Source organism: Dermochelys coriacea, chromosome 17 (genome assembly GCF_009764565.3).
Source record: "Dermochelys coriacea isolate rDerCor1 chromosome 17, rDerCor1.pri.v4, whole genome shotgun sequence".
Taxonomy (NCBI): domain Eukaryota; kingdom Metazoa; phylum Chordata; order Testudines; family Dermochelyidae; genus Dermochelys; species Dermochelys coriacea.
In genome coordinates this window covers 670,597-686,283 of record NC_050084.1, presented here as the reverse complement: position 1 = coordinate 686,283, position 15,687 = coordinate 670,597, and the positions used below count along the sequence as shown (strand labels likewise).

General features: G+C 43.7%; 1 protein-coding gene across 1 annotated transcript in view; it reads right to left on the bottom strand.

Annotated features, from left to right (window-relative positions):
- The window catches only part of RPA1 (replication protein A1), a 45,745-nt gene extending 30,085 nt beyond the window's left edge, over positions 1-15,660 (bottom strand). Inside the window, exons 1-5 of the mRNA XM_038376262.2 lie at positions 15,522-15,660; positions 13,065-13,112; positions 12,615-12,693; positions 11,864-11,972; positions 10,893-10,981 (exon numbers count right to left, since the gene is read on the bottom strand). Coding sequence (XP_038232190.1) covers positions 10,893-10,981; positions 11,864-11,972; positions 12,615-12,693; positions 13,065-13,112; positions 15,522-15,554 — 358 coding nt within the window. The 5' untranslated portion in view covers positions 15,555-15,660. The remainder of the gene's footprint in view (positions 1-10,892; positions 10,982-11,863; positions 11,973-12,614; positions 12,694-13,064; positions 13,113-15,521) is intronic.
- Between the last annotated feature and the right edge of the window lie 27 nt (positions 15,661-15,687).

The following is a 15,687-nucleotide window of genomic DNA, read 5'->3' as shown; positions in this document are numbered from 1 at the left end:
ATTAAGAAAGGGATTGATAATAGGACAGAAAATATCAAGTTGCCTCTATATAAATCCATGGTATGCCCACATCTTGAATACTGTGTACAGATGTGATTGTCCCATCTCAAAAAAAGATATATTGGAATTGGAAAAGGTTCAGAAAAGGGCAACAAAAATTATTAGAAGTATAGAATGGCTTCCATATGAGGAGAGATTAATAAAACTGGGACTTTTCAGCTTGGAAAAGAGACGGCTAAGGGGAGATATGATTGAGGTCTATAAAATCATAACTGGTGTAGAGAAAGTAGTGTTTACTACTTCTCATAACACAAGAACTAGGGGTCACCAAATAAAATTAATAGGCAGCAGGTTTAAAACAACTAAAAGGGAGCATTTCTTCACATAACGCACAGTCAACCTGTGAAACTCCTTGCCAGAGGATGTTGTGAAGGCCAAGACCATAACAGGGTTCAAAAAAGAACAAGATAAATTCATGGAGGATATGTCCATCCATGGCTATTAGCCAGGATGGGCAGGAATGGTGTCCCTAGTCTCTGTTTGCCAGAAGCTGGGAATGAGCGACAGGGGATGGATCACTTGATTATTACCTGTTCTGTTCATTCCCTCTGGGGCACCTGGGACTGGCCGCTGTCGGTAGATAGGATATTGGGTTAGATGGACCTTTGTTCTGACCCAGTAGGGCCGTTCTTAAGCTTTTGACAGCTTTCAGCAGTAGGGTCTGCACCACTTATGTTTTAGCTCTTGCGTGGTGCAATTTAATAAAACTCTTTAAAATGCAGACGAAAAGGTGCTGGGTGAAGGTAAATCTAGACTCAACACTAACCATAAAGAAACCTATAAGAGATTCCATATTTTCTAAATTAAAATATAAGGTGACACTAAATGAAGAATAATGGGCTCCACATTATAGAAGCCACCACAGTCAAGTCTGAATCCACGGCTGACCAACCTGAGCCACAGTGCTGAGATTCACAGGAAGTCAGGTAGATCACCACAGCATCTGATCACCTTAGACATAGTTGTCAGTATATTGATAATGGCCACTTGAGAGCACCCTAAAATAGGGACTGACTCTACAGTACAAAAAACTAGCCTATGTATGTGTCTTAATTGCAAAAAAAAAGTGTTCAGTCAATTTAAAATAACAGTGAAAACGCAGCAACTTGGCTTTTAACTCAGGTTAGCAGCTTGAAGTTCAACTCCAGACTCCCCAATAGGCTTCAACTTTGATCTTTGAGCTGCTAACCCAAGTTAAAAGCTAAATTGCTATGTCTTCACTGCTATTTTAATCCAAGGTAACACCTCCCAATTCCCCCCCACCCCTACCTCCCCTGACCCTCCCTAGTGAAGAGTTACCCATAGTTTGAAAACTCAGATCCTCTGAGAGGTGTAATAGTCACCCTCATTATTTCACTGGTCAAAGATTTTGTTGGGTTTTTATTGACTGAGCGAAGTCAGGCCCTGCACTCAGCCTGATGGCATTTCTATACGTCTGGGCACGATGCAATAATTTTTAGAACAATGCATACAATCAATTCTCAAAATTCCAGGTCTACAGTTGTTTAGATCAAACAATTGGTTTGATGGCAGCCATTAACACCTTCTAGCATAACACTCCACCATCTCAACTCTGCCTATTGCACCAAGAGATTTCAAAATGTCCACAACCTGAATAACTCATCTCCCTGACAAAAAAAAAAAAAAAAAAAAAAAAAAAACCACAACAGTAGAGGGAAGCACAAAGTGCCCCCCCGGGGGGGGGGGAGAAGAGGAGGAGTGTTGCAGGGAGTCCCTGAATGAGGGGAATGAGAGGGTGGCACATAGGGAGCTTATGGGGGGATTAGTGGAACATAAGGAGCTCTGGTGTGTACAATGAGTTCAGCTGACAGAAGCTATGAAGTGCGTGACCCTCTAGTTTATTTTTAATCAGAACACGGTTTCCACACAAAGCCAATCTACTCTTCTAATTGGCTGCTACAGTAAAGTCAATACTGAATTGTTTCAGAGTAGCAGCCGTGTTAGTCTGTATTCACAAAAAGAAAAGGAGTACTTGTGGCACCTTAGAGACTAACAAATTTATTTGAGTATAAGCTGTTGTTTATCAGATGCATTCAGTGGAAAATACAGTGGAGAGATTTATATACACACACACACACACACACACAGAACATGAAACAATGGGTTTTATCATACACACTGTAAGGAGAGTGATCACTTAAGATGAGCTATTACCAGCAGGAAGGAGGTGGGGGGGGGGGAGAAAACCTTTTGTGGTGATAATCAAGGTGGGCCATTTCCAGCAGGTGACAAGAACTTCTGAGGAACAGTGGGGAAGGGGGAAACAACATAGGGAAATAGTTTTACTTTGTGTAATGACCCATCGACTCCCAGTCTCTATTCAAGCCTAAGTTAATTGTATCCAGTTTGCAAATTAATTCCAATTCAGCAGTCTCTCGTTGGAGTCTGTTTCTGAAGTTTTTTTTGTTGAAGAATAGCCACTCTCAGGTCTGTAATCGAGTGACCAGAGAGACTGAAGTGTTCTCCGACTGGTTTTTGAATGTTATAATTCTTGACATGTAATTTGTGTCCATTTATTCTTTTACGTAGAGACTGTCCAGTTTGACCCATTGTTTCATGTTCTGTGTGTGTGTATATATAAATCTCCCCACTGTATTTTCCACTGAATGCATCAATGAAGTGAGCTATAGCTCACAAAAGCTTATGCTCAAATAAATTTGTTAGTCTCTAAGGTGCCACAAGTACTCCTTTTCTTTTTGTAAACCCAATACTGTGCGCTTTCTCCAGTATCCACTAGACAGAGAAGCTAGGCTTCACCCTTGCCACCCAAAACTTAGCTGACTTAAGTGCTCAAGCTTCAAAAGAGAAAAGATGCCCAACAGGACTCGCTCTTCAGTAACTCCAAATTTATTCTGTATAGGAGACAGATAAGAAAGCTAGAGTCCTAGATGCCCATGAAAGAGGAGTTAAATGAAGAGGCTTCAGAAATAGCACAAGTTTGGGGATTTTTTAAAACTATTTTTGCTCTTCCACATTTTCTCTTGCATTTTAACAGGAAAATACTTGTGACAGAATCTTTTTATAAAGGCACTAAGAACTTCCAAGGCATGGCTTAGTAGTCAGCTGCCCAGTATTGTGCTTCACAACATACCTCAGGGGATATATTACTTATAAGGTATCTATATATTTAAAGTTTGCAGATGACACCAAGCAGGGAGGGGATGCAAATGTTTTCAAGGACAGGATTAAAATTCAAAATGATCTGGACTAACTGGAGAATTGGTGTGAAGTAAAGAGGATAATATTCAATAAGCACAAATGCAAAGTACTCCACTTAGTTAGGAAGGAACAATCAGTTGCACACATACAAAATGGGAAATGACTTCCTGGGAAGGAGTGCTGTGGAAAGGGATCATAATGGATCACAAGCTAAATAAGAGTCAATAGTGAAACACTGTTGGGGGCAGGGGAAAGCAAGCAAGCAGCAAATATTCTGGGATGTATTAGCAGGAGTGTTGTAAGCAAGACAAGAGAAGTATTTTTTCCACTCTACTCCAAGCTGATTAGGCCTTAACTAGAGTATTGTGTTCACTTCCAGGTGCCACATTTCAGGGAAGATGTGGACAAATTGGAGAAAGCCCAAAGAAGAGCAACAAAAATGGTTAAAGATCTAGAAAACGTGACCTATGGGGGAAGATTGAAAAAATTGTGTTTGTTTAGTCTGGAGAAGAGAAGACTGAGGGGGGACAGGATAATAGTTTTCAAGTACATAAAAGTTGTTACAAGGAGGAGGGAGAAAAATTGTTCCTGTTAACTTCTGAGGTTAGGACAAGAAGCAATGAGCTTAAATTGCAGCAAGGACAGTTTAGGTTGGACATTAAGAAAAACTTCCCAACTGTCAGGGTGGTTAAGCACTTAAATAAATTGCCTAGGTTGTGGAATCTCCATCATTGGAGATTTTTAAGAGCAAGTTAGACAAACATCTCTCAGGGGAAGTCTAGATACTACCTAGTCCTGCCTTTAATGCAGGTGACTGGACAGATGACCTCTAGAAGTCCCTTCCAGTCCCACAATTCTACGATTAACACATCTGGAATATGTGTTCAAATATACAACTAGCAACAAACTCCCCTAGCTTCCTGGTCTTTCTCACTTAGGAGTCTATGGTTTTAACCAGGTAAAAATTTAACACAATCTATAGCAGAGGATCCCAAACTGCAGCACATGGGTAGCTAGTTGGTTGCAGAGCACTTGCTTGGGGTCTACAGAGAGCTTATTGGTCATACAATGCTGCTGGCAGACCAGGTCATGCCAGAGTGTATTCAGGCCAATTCACCAAATCAAAGTGACTGTTGAAGGTAGAAAAGAGTATTTGATGTTTAGACTTCATAAAACTAATGGGACGTTTCTTGCATTGTTTTCACTAATCTGTATACTGTTATAACGAGCAGCAAACATTTACATTGTATATACCCTTATAACTAAATAACCCATCAAAGAAGGGGGGTCAAGGACTCGAAGTGCATTCCTCACTCACCACCACCAAAGGAAAAGCCCATACAGGTATAGACAAAACAGTCAGCTTCTTTTCTGTCAGATGAAGCTATAAATATGGATTCAAGGAAAGATCCTTCTCTGAACCATTTGGATTCTTACAGGGAACTGTACCAGTTGCAAACCAGAGATCCCCAGAGACATTTTGGGAAATTGGTAGTTTATTACATCACTGCCACCATTTGGAATTACGAACTGTGATTCACTTATATTCCCCTCCCACACACACACACACACACACACACACACACACACTTACTTTACCTGCTTTAATCTCTCAATAATTCTTGTTTCCTTTTCTTAGCTAATAAATCTTTAGTTAGTTTACTATAGAACTGACTACCAATATTGTCTTTGGTGTAAGATTTAGAGTACCAATTAATCTGTGGTAAGAGACTGGTTGGTCTCTTGGGACTGGGAACAATCTGATGTGGGGTGATTTTTGGTTTAAGTGCCCTTTTATCGTCAGTCCAGTTTGTCTGGGTGGCAAGACAGAATGGCGAATTTAAGGGTACTGTCTGTGACTCCATGGTAAAACTGGTATAGTGATCCAGGAGTTCACCTTTGTTACTGGTTTGGTGAAATCTAAATTATAGAATATACCATTTTGGGATGTTTGCCCTGTTTTCTACAGTCTGCCCTGAGGTTGGCACTCAGTTATCAGGCACTCCAAACAGCATCCTCTGCCCTATTTTCAGCTGTTAGCGTTTTTAGCTTCTGTTAATGAATTTTAAGTACTTCCTTAACATCACTGGTCCCTGCAAGAAATTGCTGCAGTTGCCACAGGGATGTTATGAGATGCCAAATGTGAGGGCATGAAGCGCACAGGACTATCTCTGGGTTAAAAAGTGGTCCACACTAAAAATGTAAATATCGTTTAAAAAGATAACCATTTAAACTATTAAAATTATAGTGTTTAACTGGTTAATCAATTAAAGGGAGAGGGCCGCAGGTACCTAGTTTGTCCCAATGCGGCCTCTGCAGACTCTCCGTGCCACCCCAGCAGCGCTTCCCTTCCCTGATCAGCACACCATCCGCTTCCGCAGCTGAATCCCTTCCAGTGGCACGGGGGAGACCGAGGACTACTTTACCCCCCTCAATGGGGCCTGCAGCCCCAGCCCATCCCCCCCAGCCTAAATGTGCTCCCCCTGCCCAGCCAACCGGCGCAGGGACAGGAGAACCAGTTCGAGACCCACACGCAGGGGGTTAACAGTTAGGGTGGGTTTACCGTAAGATTAATACTTACCAGTTAACCGTTTAATATCTTACATCCTTAGTCCACACTATGAAAAAATTTGAGAACCTCTAATCTGCAGAATGCATCAATGCATTGGCCTTGCTCCTGAACCTTTAACACTGCTCTGACTATATTAGACCAAATGCCAACAGCTTTAGTTCTTTGACTAGCTGTAAATTCAAATAAGAAACACAAGAAGCAAAACTCCCCCAGTAATTTTAACAATTCAAGAACTGCTCAGTCTGTGTTGATTTCTGTTCCGATTAAAATCACTTTTATGCAAATTTAAAACCTAAGCCATACTACAGAAAATTTCAAAACTTGCACATTCAGAATAATCTGTAACTGAAAAGGCATCTTAGAAATATTTGAAATGACAAGCTGCTTCTAAGCAACAGTAAAGAATTACAACAACTCTGAAACAGACACCTAGCTAACAAGAAATATACTATTGCATCAGACAAGCAATTGGGAAGAAAATCACACATGCACATAAAATAGTCTGTTCGGTAAATTTTCAGAAGACACTAGCCTAGACCTACGATTAACCACACCATTTAAAATTGTGATTAACTTCATGGCTGTCACAAGAGCAAGCTCTTGTTGTTTAGTGCATGCATTTCTCCCCCAAAAGTAACAATGGAAGTAACAGTGATAGAAAACGATGGTTCTACACAGCAGCATTAGATGGGATTTCTGCTCCAACTAGTCAGCTAGATTTCTGGTCAGCCTGGCAGTTTACCTGTCAGTCCTGCTACTTTACCACACACAAGTTTGTTATTTTCCCAAATCAGAAGGTGGAGACAGCAACAATGAAAATGGATTGCATTGTTACCTGAGTTTCTCTGAAAGGCACTGCTCCTCCCAATGAGCTATTTCCCTGCCAAATTTCAACTATTTATCCCCACCCATTTCAATGATAGAGCTGTTCAAAGAAAGTTCAGACTTTAAAAAAAAAAAAAAAAATCATAGAAATATCAGGCTGGAAGGGACCTTGAAAAGTCATCAAGTCCAGCCCCCCGCACTGAGAGGCAGGACCAAGTAAATCTAGACCATCCCTAACACACGCAAGTCCAACCTGCTCTTAAAAACCCCCAGTGATGTGGATTCCACTGTCTCCCTTGGAAGGCTGTTCAAGTGCTTAACTATCTTTCCTGATAGTTTTACAAAGCTTTTCCTAATATCTAACCTAAATCTTCCTTGCTGCCGATTAAGCTCATTACTTCTTGCCCTACCTTTGATGGATGTGGCGACCAGTGGATCACAGTGCTCTGTAACAGCCTTATCAGGTCCCCCAGCATCCCCACCTTCTTTTCTCAAGACTAAACATGCCCAGTATTTTTTAGCCTTTCCTTCTAGGTCAGGTTTTCTAACCCTTGTCATTTTCACTGCTCTCCTGGACACTCTCTATCATTTGTCCATATGTTTCTTAACATGTTGTGCCCAGCACTCAGAAGAGTGGGACAATTACCTCCCGTGTCTTACACACAACACTCCTATTAATACACCACAGAATGTTATTAGCCCTTTTTCGCAACTGCATCACATTTTTGACTCATTCAATTTGTGATCCACTATACCCCCAGATCCTTTTTCACAGTACTACCAGATAGCCAGTTATTCCCCATTTTGTAGTCGTGCATTTAGTTTTTTCTTCTTAAGTGAAGTACTACGCACTTATCTTTACTGAATTTCATCTTGTTGAATTCAGGCCAGTTCTCCAATTTGTTACGGTCTTTTTGAATTCTAATTCTGTCTTCCAAAGTGCTTCCAATTTCTCCCAGGTTGATGTCATCTATAAATTTTATAAGCATGCTCTCCACTCCATTACCAAAGTCATTAATGAAAACATTGACAAGTACTGAACCCAGGACAAACCCCTGCAGAACCCCACCAGATACTTCTAGTTGATAGGGAACCACAGATAACTACTCTCTGTGTATGGTTTCAGAGTAGCAGCCGTGTTAGTCTGTATTCGCAAAAAGAAAAGGAGGACTTGTGGGACCTTAGAGACTAACAAATTTATTTGATCACATCCGATGAAGTGAGCTGTAGCTCACGAAAGCTTACGCTCAAATAAATTTGTTAGTCTCTAAGGTCCCACAAGTCCTCCTTTTCTCTGTGTATGGTGTCTCAGCCTTTTGTGCAGCCACCTTATAGCAATTTCATCTAAACCACGTTTCCAAACTTTGCTTATGAGAATGTCATGTGGAACTGTATCAAAAGCCTTACTAAAATCAAGATATATCACATCTACTGACAGACCAGTAACCCTATTTGTTTCAATATCTTCAGTATCAGATATTGAAGTTAGGCTGACTGGTCTATAATTCCCCCAAGTACTCCTTGTTCCCCTTTTTAAAGAGGGGTAACATGTTTGCCCTTCTTCAGTCCAATGGGACCTGATCTATCCTCCATGAGTTCACACAGATAAATGCTAATAGTTCCAAGATTGCTTCAGCTAGTTCCTTAACTATCCCAGGATGAATTTCATCAGGACCTGATGACTTCAATATATTTAACTTATCTAAAATATTTTCTAATCTCTTTCCATATTTTGGCTTACATTTCTTCCCCCTTTGCTAATATAAGTTGTGTTGAGCATCTGGTCGCCATTAACCATTTTAGTGAAGAGTGAAGCATTAAACACCTAAGCCTTCTTGATGTTTTCTGTTATTACTTCTCCTTCCCCACTAAGTAGAGGCCAACATTTTTGTTTTTTTCTTGCTCCTAATATATTTAAAGATCCTCTTTTCATTACCTTTTATGTTTCTTGGTAGGTGTAACTCATTTTATGCCTTAGCCTTTCAGATGTTGTCCCTATATGCTTGTGCTACTCTTTTATACTCCTCCTTAGCAATTTGTTCATGTCTCCACTTTTTGTAAGATTCCTTTCAGATTTTCAGGTCATTAAAGAGCTCCTGATAGGAAGAATAGAAAGAGGGCCAATATGGCTCTCTCTTTCCTTTATATCAGGATAGTCTGCAGTTGTGCCTTTAATATCGTCTCCTTGAGAACCTGACAGCTCTCCTGAACTTTTTCCCTGAGATATTCTTCCCATGGCACCTTACCTGCCAGTTCTCTGAGTTCATTAAAGTCTGCTTTTTTGAAGTCTGTGATGGGGTGGACTAGGTCCAGATGCCCCATCTCACCCCTCCCCAGAGAAGGGCAGAGGAGAAGTCCTCTAGGTAGCCTAGAGTGGCTGCAGGGGAAGCAGCCAAACAGAGGGACCAGGAAGGCCACATAAAAAGAAGCAGCAGAACAAGCAGAGCAGTCAGTTGCTTCCTGGTGCTGGAAGAGGAAAAACCAGGTTCCTGGATGGCTGGAAGAGCAGCAGGACAACATACAGCTCAGTGTGGGCAAGACCGAGCACAGGGGAGGCTGCAGAAGACTGAGGAAGCTAAAAAGGAGTTCCTAACAGGCTGAAGGGGCCAAGCAAAGACAAAGAACCTAGCCAGACCAAATGAGGGTATACCACGATGGGCCCAGTTGGACTGTTATAAAGGGCAGTGTCTCCAGGGAGGAAGCCTTGGCAGAAGGTAAAGACAGTATACCCCAGAAGGGGTTTGTTTGTTCTGTTCTACCTATAGACAGTGTGAGAGACTCAGCCGGAGGGCTGAGCCACTGAAGACCTGCTGAAGAAACCATCAACCAGAAGGGGGCGCTTGTGAGAAGTGGATGCTACCCCATTACCACAAACCAAGAAACAACAGGATCACATCCGACCAGAAGGTGCACTCATGAGAGGCAGGTGCCGACCCTGTTACAAAGTCCATTGCCCTCATTCTGCTGATCTCATGCCTTCCTTTCCTTGTACTCATGAAATAATCATTTCATGATCACTTTCATCCACGCTGCGTTCCACCTTCACTCACCACCAATTCCTCCCTGTTGGTCAGAATCAAATCTGTTCCCTGGTTATTTCCTCCACTTTCTGAAACAAAAAGTGTCCTCAATACATTCCAAGAACGTATTAAAAATGTTATGTTTTGCTGTATTACTTTTCCAAAAGATGTCAGGATAGTAGAAGCTCATGATCAATACCATGTCTTGTGTTTTGGATATTTCTGTTATTTGTTCTAGAAATGCCTCATCCACCTTCTCTTCCTGATTTGGTGATCCATTGTAGACCCCTACCATGTCGTCACCCTTAATTTTTTTTTACTCCTTTTTCTTTACTCAGAGATTTTCAACAGGTCTGGCCTCCCATTTCCTCAGAACAAGTGTATATATTCTTGAGGTTTAATGCAACCCCTCTTCCCTTTTTTTACCCTGCCTGCCCTTACTGAACAAGCTATACCATTAATACCAATATTCCAGTCATAACACTTCTCACAACACCAATTAAGTCATAATTTAGCTCAGGGACTAAGACTTCCAGTTATTTATGTTTATTCTCCATAGCCCTTACATTTGTGTATAGTCAATTAGTTGTCAAGCAGATTTCCTCACTAATTTCCCTCTTGTTGCTCCTATGACCCTATCATAAGTTTCCACGTCTCCCCCGCCACCAACAGCTAGCCCTCTGTTAAGGTCATTTCCTTTTACACTTACCTTTGGGCTTCTGTCTCCGGCACCTTTTAATCTAGTTTAAAGCCCTACATATTATAAATATTTTTCCCACCCACCACCCAACTTTCATTAAGAAAGCTGATCTTTTTTGATCGATTTTCCAATCACAACCTCAAGGAGCCTGGCTTGGAAAATGTCTGCCTGAAAGCTGACAGTTACAAGCAGATAAAAAAAGAATCCGAATGGAAACATTTAGGGAACATTATACTTGAGAGCTATATAGAAAGTCACTAAAGTGTGACAATCAGCTGGTCTGATACTTCCCCATAACACACTGAAGCAGGAACTAACCCATTTGGCTTAGGCTTAGATATTGTGGTGACAGGCACTGTACAAAACTGTAAGCTACACAGGTACAGGTGACAGTGGAGAACTGGAAATCAAGACTCCAGGCACAAGACAATTAAATGTGTATCTTTTTTTTTCACCAAAATCAGAGTAACCAGCTGAAAACCAGCATGATAGTGAGTCTCTTGTACAATTCTATTCTCTGTAGGAAGTTCCTTACCTTCATTGTATGGTATTGGATTGCCAATATTTGCACCAACCACATCAGCTGTTTTCAGAACATCTAAATCCATCAATATAATCACTCTCCTACAAACAGAAAGCAAGCAACAGTAAAGACTCTTGACATCTTCCTGGACACTTCTGGAGAGAGAAGCCCATATATAGCCCTAGGCTATAAATGCGTCTTTTGCATACACACAGGAACTGCAATCACTACAGAAGGCAGATTTCCTGCTGAGGCACTGTCAAGAAGAAACACTCCACAGGTAGAAGTGGTGTAGATTGAAACAATACAGCACTTAATCAGGAAGAGTAGATAGCCATCAGAAAGATGCACGTGATGTTGAGATGTAGTGACAACATTATTGTCGGATCACATAAAATGTGCTAGATCCCTTACAACTCTGCCCCAAATGGCATAAAACTAAATACAAGTGAGTGTCAAATAGAAAAGGTGGACTGGGGAGAAAGACAGTGACAGCAAAAGTTCACACACGCATTCATGCATGTACACAATCTTGAAGGTTTGTTACCCTACCTTAATTTGCAATAGAAAGTTCAAGTACTTTACCATCTTAATACAAAAACAACCACCACCAGGGAATGTCTTCATTTGCACCCTCACCCACAGCAAGTAATTTTCCGTGACTGAAGTCTAATGATTATGGAGTTGGATCCATTTTATCCAGTTATTTCCATTTAATTACTACACAGATATTAATACCTGCAACTAAGCACATTGCAGCCAGGTACTGCAACTTTTATCTCTCAACCCTCGAACAGCCATCACGATTACATGATGTGTCAGGAGAAACACATGCCTCCTCCCTCATGCACCATAACCCCAATGGATATACCTATTAATAATCTCAGAACAACAGCACTTGACCTCTCATCCTGTATGTGAGATGCAGCAGCATCCACTAGTCAGATGCATTTGTGTGCCCATATCTAAATATACATGAATACCTTCCATCTTTCAGGCTGTTAACAATGTATCTGTTAACCTGGCAGATACAGTGGGCAGACAAGCGCTCCTCTTCAATTAGAGAGTTCAGCTGTGTAGCCAACATGAAAGCTGCAAAAAACAGAAGAAAAATCCTAAAACAACCAGCATATGCAGCCCTGAAAAGATGGCCGTCATAGCTAACTTGCAGTCAATCCATTCTGGCCACTGGTCCTGCATAGATCTAAGGCCTGCCCCGTTAATCGTCTCACACAAACCAGTGCAATCACAAGTGAGAAAGTGTGAATATATCTCTGGAACATAAATCACTTATTAAATCTCTAAAGTTTGAGAACAGAATACAACACCCTTGCAATGATATTTTGCCTAGTAGCCCAACCCACTGAAGTAAAATTTATGCAGCAAATTAGAAAAAGATAGATTAAGATGAGAGGCTAAATGGTTCTTGGACCTCACCACTATTAGGATAGTCCGCTAATCACCGTTCTGTATGACTGAGCTGTTCTCCATAATTAACATGAATTCTTGGACGCTCTGCAACAACAACTCAGAAAAGCTGGATTTTGTTTGTAAGATTAAAATGCAATTATAGATCCCAGAATCTAAATAAATTTAAATAAATAAATTTTATATCCTTCCCACACTCCTTTGGAACTTAGTTCAGCAGCAAAAACCACTCTGTCATTAATCCTGACAATTGGGTGCAGTTATTAGCCATGCACTTGTAAATTCTCATCACTATGCATTACTTACAGGAAAGCGTGTTCACCCCATCACTCATCAGCACACGGTAACGAGGTGGCCCATTTCCTGTGGCGATGGCACGGATGTTCTAGAAGAAAACACTTGAATTCTTAGCCCTTATCTGATTTTATAGGCACACAGAGACAAAGTACGTCACACCTATTGGGGAGAGCTTACTCATAAAGCAGAAAACTAAGATAGACAGATGACAATCAATTAAAACCAATCTCAGATTGACTAAAACATGCTTGCTCAGATTCACGCCAACGAGCCCTTCAGTGCTCCTTTGCTGTGCCTACAAGGCTTCCACCTCTTCATGTCTGAATTGGATTGTAAACTCATGGGGGTGGGGGGTTGTCAGGCACCTTATCTTTATGGACTCATAGATCAGCATGTACAATTATAAGTACACTAAACTACGGATAATAGGAATAAGACAACACTTGAGGGAATACTCACAATGACTTGGAGGACAGGCTTTAAATTATTTTCTCCCTGCATTATGGCCTATAAAGGAAGATAGAGGATTTAATCTTTTTGATTGGAAAACATTTAGAGCTTTGTGACTGAGGAGATTAGCCAACAAATAACTGGACTAATTATAATAAACTGTTCCAAAAAACAGGGAATCAAACTTGGTTAGTGTGCCAACAGTGTGAACATCCTCAAAATTTCTATTCATTGTATAAGCGCATCCTGATTCAAGGAAAAGGACAGACCATTTGTTGAGAGAAGCATTTCACCTCAAAAATCCCTGCACTTTATGGGAAGTGACAGGATGATTTACTAGTTCATCAATTCTCACACAGTTGCCTGTTGAGCATTTTCAGGCAGCCGATGGAGCTGCTGCAAGTAGTTATACTTCCTACAAACTGTAACTTAGCCAAGGAACCTAGAGGTCCCAAAGAGTTCAACTATTTTTTTAAAGCCCATCTCTTCCCTTTCCACGTTTCTCTCTTTGTCAGGGGTGGGCAAACTTTCTGGCCCAAGGGCCACATCTGGGTATGAAAATTGTATGGCGAGCCATGAATGCTCATGAAATTGGGGGTTGGGGTGCAGGAGGGGGTGAGGGCTCCGGCTGACGGGTTGGGGGTGCAGGAGGGTGCTCTGTGCTCAAGGGGTTCGGAGGATGGGAGGGGGATCAGGACTGGAACAGGAGGTTGGGATATGGAAAGGGATCAGGAGTGTAGGCTCCAGGCACATTTACCTCAAGCAGCTCCCAGAAACAGCAGCATGTCCCCTCTCCATCTCCTACATAGAGGCACAGCCAGGTGGCTCTAAGTGCTGCCCCATCCAGAGGTGCTGCCCCTGCAGCTCCCACCATGGCCAACAGGAGTTGCGGGGGCAGCAGTTGGGGAGGAGGCAGTGTGCAGAGCCCTCTGGCTGCCCATACATGTAGGTGCCAGAGGCGGGTACATGCCACTGCTTCCGGGAGCCTGCAGAGCCACGACACATATGGAGGGGGGCAAGCCCCAGACCCCGCTCCCCAGGAGATTGAGGGCCAGATTAAAATGTCTGAAGGGCCAGATGTGGCCCCTGGGCTGTAATCTGCCCACCCCTTGCTCTTTGTTGCATATTTCTCCGGTGTTGAATTCAAGGGTGATCCAATTGGCAACTACCAGAACTAGAGTAGTAGTAAACAAGCAGGCACAGAACCAGACTGCAAACAGTATCCAAGAGTTGGGGCAGAGAGTGCTATGGGTAATTTATTTTTTTGTTATACTTTGTAGGGTTGTTGCTCACTCTCTTTTGCTCATTTAACCAATTGTCAGAGTGCGCTGAACAGATGACAAGCACTCCCTTCTAACTTTATAAACCTTAAAAATAATAGGAGTGAAATTATGGACAGGCAGCAAGAATAAACAGCTCAGATACAGAAGGGCAGGGTTATAACTAACCAGCAGCTCCACCACTTTAAAGAAGACAGAAATCCACAGCCAGGCAGATACTATCCAGCTATAACTTCAGGGCTGGATAGGGAGGTATGCGTGACAAGGATCACTGAGGATGCGGCCATGAAGTGGAAGAATGTAACAATCCAGGGGTGTAGTGAAGGGGTTCTCAAAGTGGGGGTCATGAGATTATGTAGGGGTCATGAGCCGTCAGTCTCCATCCCAAACCCCTCTTCGCCTCCACCATTTATAATAGTGTCTCATATAAAATAATTGTTTTTAATTTACAAGGGGAGGCCGCACTCGGAGGCTTGCTATAAAGGTCACCAATATAAAAGTTTGAAAACCATAATGAAAGCAGGTCCAGCATAGGTGCCGACTCCGTGGGTGCTCCGGGGCTGGAGCACCGACGGGGAAAAATTGGTGGGTGCTCTGCACCCACCAGCAGCTCCCTGCCCCGCCCCAGCTGAGCCTCTGCCCCGCCCCTGAGCGCGCCGCGCCCCGCGAAACCGCGGCAAGCGCTGGGAGGGAGGGGGAGGAGCGGCGACGCGGCGCGCTCAGGGGAGGCGGCGGGGCGGGGATTTGGGGGAAGGGACGCGGGCACCCCCCGGCGCCATGAGAAGTTGGCGCCTCTGAGGTCCAGAGCGGGGTGAAGGGGCCTATCTGGGGAACCTGCCCTACCCGAGAGCAGTTACACCAGTCGGCGGCGCACGCTAGCCTCTAGGGGGGCAACGGGACAGGCCCCGAAACCCCCCGCCCGCAGCGCCTCTCCGGCCCTCCCCCCACATGCCCCGCTCCGGGCCCCTCCCCCGCGGGCCCGGGGCCGGCCCCTCCCCCGCGGGCCCGGGGCCGGCCCCTCCCCCGCGGGCCCGGGGCCGGCCCCTCCCCCGCGGGCCCGGGGCCGGCCCCTCCCCCGCGGGCCCGGGGCCGGCCCCCCCCTCCTTCCCACGGGAGGAGGCGGAACCGCAGCGCCGCCGGGCGGGCTCAGGGCAGGCCGAGCGCCCGCTCCCCCGAACCTCCTCACCGCGATGGCCCCCTCGCTCAGCCGCGCGCTCATGGTGCGTAGCCTCCCCGACCGCGAGCTCTTCGCACTCCCGCCAAACCCTCCCTCTGGCCGCTCAGCCGCCACGCCACGCCCTCAGCACGCACGCTCCGCACGCATAGACGTCACCGGTGCGACAGCCGCTATT